At 31.8% G+C, this 6,794-nt stretch overlaps 1 protein-coding gene across 1 annotated transcript; it reads left to right on the top strand.

Annotated features, from left to right (window-relative positions):
• The first annotated feature begins 2,978 nt into the window (after nt 1–2,978).
• On the top strand, nt 2,979–4,622 carry LOC126710327 (aquaporin TIP4-1). Its single transcript, XM_050410742.1, has 3 exons — nt 2,979–3,238; nt 3,482–3,720; nt 4,013–4,622. The coding sequence occupies exons 1-3, from the start codon at nt 3,112–3,114 to the stop codon at nt 4,385–4,387; spliced, it is 741 nt and encodes a 246-aa protein (XP_050266699.1). The 5' UTR covers nt 2,979–3,111; the 3' UTR covers nt 4,388–4,622.
• Nucleotides 4,623–6,794: the final 2,172 nt, after the last annotated feature.

Raw genomic sequence — 6,794 nt, 5'->3', positions numbered from 1 at the left:
TTTTATTTGAAAATGCTAGAAGGATGAAGTTTTCTACGCTTCATACAGGCTCAATGGCGTTGTATAACTTCTAACAAAATGAGGCCAAAATAGGTATTTGCCCCTTTCGCCCAAAAGATGTAGCAAAATGTCCCTGTTCTGAAACTATTTAGCAAAATGCCCATATTTTGAAACTTGATTTGATGAAAATCAAGTTATTTGGAAAAATTCACATGGAACTCGAGTTCCATAATTTTTTTTTTTTTTTTTTTTTGCCTATAACTTGATTTTTAGATAATCGAATTTCAAAACAGGGGTACTTTGCTAGATAGTTTCAAAACATGAGTATTTTGTTACATCTTTTAAGCGAAAGAGGCAAAAACCTATTTTTGCCAACAAAATGATAAATAATTTAATTACCTATGTACATATATGTCGGTTTCTATATGCCATAAAAAAAATTCTAAGAGAACAATTAATATTGCTCTACTTATAAGAAAATGATAAATAATTAACCTATGTACAAATATGTCAGTATATAAAGAGAACAATATGGCTGTACTTTTAACAAAATGATAAATAATTAACCTAGTATGTCCATATATAGGTGACAAGCACTTTTTGCTCTCGCACAGTGTATCCTCAAGGCTTTCAACTAGAGACTAATCACTGTTTGCATCGGGTGGGCCCACAAAGGGGTAAAGTGCTGGCCTAGGAAATTCTTTTCAAAGTGTAGGTAGCAAGACTTGAACTAGGGAGCACACCCAGTCGAGCCCAGTACAAGCACCTTGAGACCGAGAGCCCAACCAACTCGACCAACCCCCTAGGTTAAGGTGCCAAGCACTTGTAACTAGATAGATCCCATCTGTTGTTTATTAATTTGTTTTGTCACAGCTGCAATAAAGATGATGAGCAATTAATGTACGACATGAGAGAGCTATTTTTTTTTTTTTTTTTTTCCGGCTGCAAAGATTCATTTCATATGCTATTGCTGTGGTAGGATGATATTGGTGAAGATTATAAGAAAGCACAGAAACCTTGAAGGGGAAACAATGTGCGAGAGAGAGAATGAAGATTGAAGAAAATACTGATTTCAATTCAATAATGAATATGTACAAACTCTGTGTCTAAATACCAAAACAGAGGTTTGGAAAATATCCCAAATCAGTTACAGCATGTGTAATAGTCTGTTATTCCACGTGTGAACATCTCCTACTTTAAATACACTACAAACTACACGTAGCTTTACATACAGAAAACATAAAACTACAATGACTACACTTCACTAATGTCGTTTAGTCAGATAGTTCATTTCTTTGCTTCTTTCTCCATTTGCTTCATCTCTTCTCTGTCTTTCTGATGTGAGTAGCTACAATCTTGATAAAGATAGCTAGTGGTAACTTGTTAGCAAGTAGCAACCGCAACATATTTTTATACTTCTAGTTTGAAAATGATTTCTGTGATTATGTCCTAACTTTAAAACAAAAAAATTTTCACAACCTTTTTCACAATAGTTAAGGATATATTATGATTATTATTAGTGCTAATTAAAATAATATTAATAGTAAGTTAATGTAAAAATAATATGTTATAATCATAATTTATTATGTCAATAATTATATAAAAAAAATTGTAAAAATTATTATGAGCATTACTGAGTTTGGGATAATCCTTATCTTCAAGAAATCCAAAATTGGGCAATGGGAATCATTAGAAACGTTTTCTTTCCCATTAATAATTGAGATCCCACTATTTAAATGTCAACTAGACATAAATATGAAAAAAAGATGAGAAGAAGACGACACTAGCTAGAATTCCAAAACCATAGACGACCTTACTTATTAGAATATGACAACTTCTTCAATCAGAAGCAAACCAGCGACTCAGCTTTTATGGATTATGATGAAGGAAAGACAAAGAAAAGAAAAAGAAAGGATAGAATGTGCCCTCAAGGCCTCTTTTATATTGATGTTGTTAACTTGCTCATGTGGCCATTGACCAATCACTATGTACATCTCTTAATCACTCAAAAGATTCCTGACCTTCTTTTTGTGTTTGGTGGATGAATAATAATGCACCATGGTGTTCAATATTGATTGTTTAGTAGGGGTTCGCAATATATTAGACCCTAAAAAGTTGAAAAGTTTAATTCTAGTAATAGTAAAATAAAGCCAAAAGCACTAATGTTTCTTTATACTTCATGTCCAGCACATTTGGCATACAAATAGCCGATGGGAGACCAATTATATTATGTATACTGTATTTTATTAAGATTAAAAAAAAGAAAAAGAAAAAAGAAAGAAAGAATATACTCTCTTGGCATTTACATTCGACTTTGTAAATTTTAGTCAATTTTTAAAGTAAAAAGTCATTTATTATTAAAAAAAATTAACCACCTACTTTTCAAATATACACGTCTCTTCATTTTCTTACATCCAAATAAAATATCATTCATAAATTATTTTTTATTTTTTGAGAAAGAGATTTCTAAACCCACCCTATATTTAAGAGTGTAAAATCAAATTCAAATCATCAAACAGACCCTATAGTCAAAAGGACAAAATTATTTTTATTTTTCAATTTTAAGAGACCAAATATTTGAGTTAACTGAAATTTATAAAATTTAGGCTATTCATTATATTTATTTTCTTCATTATAAGTGAATGGGACCGATATAGATCTTACCCTTGTGGCCTTGCCTAATAACTGGCAAGCTTACAAAATATTGCGAGTCAAATGCGCATCAATGAAAATGAGCCAAAATGATTTCGTGCTTGTTTGGTACATGCATTTAAACAAGTAATTTTCAGTTTTTAAATAACATTACATATATTTTCACATACTTTTTCATCCATACATATTTCTAAAAAATATAAATAACATTAATAGAACAATATTACTAAACGAATCCTTAATTGCATCATGCTATCGATTGTGCCCTTTTCATCAAATACAAAAAGCAAAAGCATGTAACAATAATTGTGCAAACCACATAGTGCTGACTTATGAATATAAAGCTTTGTCAATGCACTAGCAAAGCCAAACCAAAGTTAATAGCTTTTCAGTCTTGAGCTTAGGGGGTCCCTTATACCAAACTTCCTCACTGAAAGGGTGTTTGATCTCCAGGAAATCATGGCGAAAATTGCCTTGGGAACCAGGCGAGAGGCCACACAGCCCGACTGCATCCAGGCCCTTGTTGTTGAGTTCATTACAACCTTCCTTTTCGTCTTTGCAGGAGTTGCATCGGCCATGACTGCCGGTATATATGTATATTCTTTAAATGCACTCTTTATCTTGCATACTAGTATAAACTTTTGCATTTTACATTTTGATGTATATAGTTGTGTGATTAATATGATACATGCTTTGCTTTCTCATCATAATTATAGTAAACTGCCCATATATGTTCCTTGAACACAATTTCTCTTAATAAAACTAATCTTCTTGAAACTGTTTTGATTGCAATTACACCCAAAGCATAAAATGTTTCTTTGATGAACAGATAAGCTAGCGGGAGGTTCACTGGTGGGCTTGTTTGCCGTGGCTATAGCACATGCACTGGTTGTGGCAGTGATGATCTCTGCTGGTCACGTATCTGGTGGTCATCTTAACCCAGCCGTCACCCTTGGCCTCCTAGCCGGTGGTCACATCACTGTCTTCCGGTCCATTCTCTATTGGATTGATCAGTTATTAGCATCTGCAGCTGCTTGTTTTCTTCTTCAGTACCTTACTGGGGGATTGGTGAGCCAAATGATACTTTTCAAACTGTTATATATATAATTTGGTCATATCGTTGTTAATAAGCTAGGAGAAAGTCTAGGGCACAATTTTATGATCCAATTTTTTGTTACAATTTTGACATGGTCAACTATAAGTGAGTCATTGTAAAAGTGATTGGCCACCATATATTCACTGCGCTCACAGTCAATTACTTCAACATGTCATATCAAAAATTGTGGCAAATGATCTGATCACATAAAAACTGGTTGTTCCTTACTATATGTTTTTTTTTTTAATCTTTTGGTGGCTGCAGAGTACTCCAGTTCATACACTAGCAAGTGGAGTGGGCTACTTGCAAGGGGTTATATGGGAGGTTGTTCTAACATTCTCCTTGTTGTTCACTGTCTATGCTACAATTGTGGAACCTAAGAAGGGGGCCAATGGTTTAGGCCCTATTCTTACTGGATTTGTAGTGGGGGCCAACATCTTAGCTGGTGGAGCTTTCTCTGGGGCTTCAATGAACCCAGCTCGATCCTTTGGTCCTGCTTTGGTGAGCTGGGACTGGACTGATCACTGGGTTTACTGGGTTGGGCCACTAATTGGTGGTGGGCTTGCAGGTTTTATTTATGAAAATTTCTTCATCATCAGATCTCATGTCCCGATTCCCACTGAGGAAGAAGGTTACTAATTGTCCACAGTGTTGTACTCTCTACTAAAAACTTCTACTTAGCTGTATTTCCTGTAATGCTTCCTGTGGATACTTTTTCTCACTTGTATTTAAAGCTTTCTATTTTTCTGTCTTATCTAGTTTTCATCATCGTCAATTTGGTGGAAATGCTTGTATTAAAATCTTTTGTGCAGGAGTTTTTTTTATTAGAAATATCAATGGTCAAATCTAGTCAAGCTCCAAGATTATTATTTAACTCTAGTCTAAACTCATTGTATCTAAATGCACTTGAGTTGTAAGCAAATTATATCCTATTTATAGTGCAACCATTATATCTCTTTGGTTAGTCTATATACAATCTAAGATTTAACCTACTATAAATATCATTCAATAAGTTCATGGTAAAATATAGAGTTTTATAGTAAAGACATGATTGTTCAAGAACTAATCACCATGGTAATTACAACTTCCAACAAAGTTGGTGTTAATGATCACTTGATCAGTATCATATACATTTTAAACAAAGTAATGTTTTATCTTATGACCTAGTATTATAGTAATGTTTTAATATTTTTTTAAAAAATATTTTCAATTAAGTGATCGGTTAAAGATAAGATGACAATTTTTCTCCCTTGCCACTTTGCAAGTGCATACAAATGTCAGTTTTGTTTTAGATTTTTTTTCTTTTTGGGAGGGGGCTCCAAAACCTATAAAACCAGTTAAGTATATATTTTCTTTTATGGGAAATGCTAACGAGTTCCTACATTTAAAAAAAGTTATTATGAAAAATGAAAAAAAAAAGTAATTAATACTTTGACAATTTTTTTCATTTTTCATAAAAATTGTATCAAAACTTTCTTAAAATTGATTATTAATAAGTGCACAAGGCACTCGTTAGCATGAACCTTCATTTATAAGAGTACTTGTAGTGCACTCGTTAGCAGAAACCTTCATTTATAAGAGTACTGCCTACAAGTTGATTCAGGTGATACATATCTGCCTTAATTAATTGTACTAAATGAAAACTAAGGCTTCACCAACCTCTTTGTTACTTTTTCAACAGCAACCCACTGGAGGAGTAGGTGAGGGATATAATGGCGAAAGTGGTGATTATTGGTGAATGACGTGTTACACATTTTTCAAAAAAAAAAATTTGGGGTCTATAAATGCCAAGAACATAAGGTGACAAAATTCATTATGAGAACTCATTATAGCTACCTAACAAAGAGAACAAAAATGTAACTTTATTTCTAGATTAAAGGGGCTACCTACAAGCCATTTGATCGGTATACCTACTGCATATAAAATGGTGTACGCCCTTAAGTCTCATATGTCCAATCAAGATTGTTACAATTAATATAGTAGGAAGGAATGCACCAGAGCTAGGCAGTCTCATTGATTAGTTGATTCCTATTAAGAAATAAGGTCCGATTAATAGGTACTTCTTGGGCATCTATTAATCAACAAATTTAGAAAAAAAAAAGTTATGAAAAATTGAAAAAATTATCAAAATTATCAATTATTTTTTCATTTTTCTATAAAAAATTTCTTAAAATAGTTGATTAGAGCATCCATTAGTAAAATCCTAAAAAAATAAAGAAGTAATGGAAAACTATTTGTTCATTTTTTTTTTCTCTTTTTTGGGGTTCAAGGGAGAAGATAACTAATTGATTTTTATTATTATTATTTTTTGTTTTTTGCTTTAGGTTAATGCATGGAACTTTAACCATATTAGAATATGGGTAAAATTTAGATACAATATTTTAGGTATAATATATTTAAGGTATTTTTGGATGGTAAATTAAGACTCCAACATATAATTTACATGTCAATATTTGTTCACAAAAATCAAGGAAAGCAAACAATTTTTTTTTAGAAACAATAAAAAAATTACATATGCAAATTTTATAAAAGCAATTCTACAATTTTCCTTCCATTTTATTTAGATGACTCATTTTACTTTCTTTTCTCTTCAAAATCCAAATTAAGATGGATGATGCTTAGTAATTATTTGAAAATTAAGTTTAGATTCATGATTTTTTAAAATATAGTAGGATATTATATTATAAATATGTAACCAAAATGTCAGAGTTAAAGGTTATGAAATTCTCCTCTTTGTCCTATTATTTTTTGATCCTTCTCTAATCTCAATAGCACCTCCATAATATATAATATCTTAATATATTCTAAGGGTAAAACACTAAAACTTTAAGGTATTTTCGTTCCCAAACACTTGGGTTACGTTACCTAATAAAATATAAATAATATTATCTCTATTCAAGGAAAATTAAATGTCCTTCCTTGTATAAGAAGATCACCAAGCATGAAGAAAAATAGCAACTTCTAAACAAACATGGAAATTGAGTTTGTTCGTTGAAAATTCAGGGGAATTGTGATAAGCCTTATAATACAAATAGCATTAGTCATA

Source organism: Quercus robur, chromosome 12 (genome assembly GCF_932294415.1).
Source record: "Quercus robur chromosome 12, dhQueRobu3.1, whole genome shotgun sequence".
In the NCBI taxonomy this organism is placed as follows: Eukaryota; Viridiplantae; Streptophyta; class Magnoliopsida; order Fagales; family Fagaceae; genus Quercus; species Quercus robur.
The sequence above is the reverse complement of the archived record's forward strand: the minus strand, read 5'-3'. Positions and strand labels throughout refer to the sequence as shown.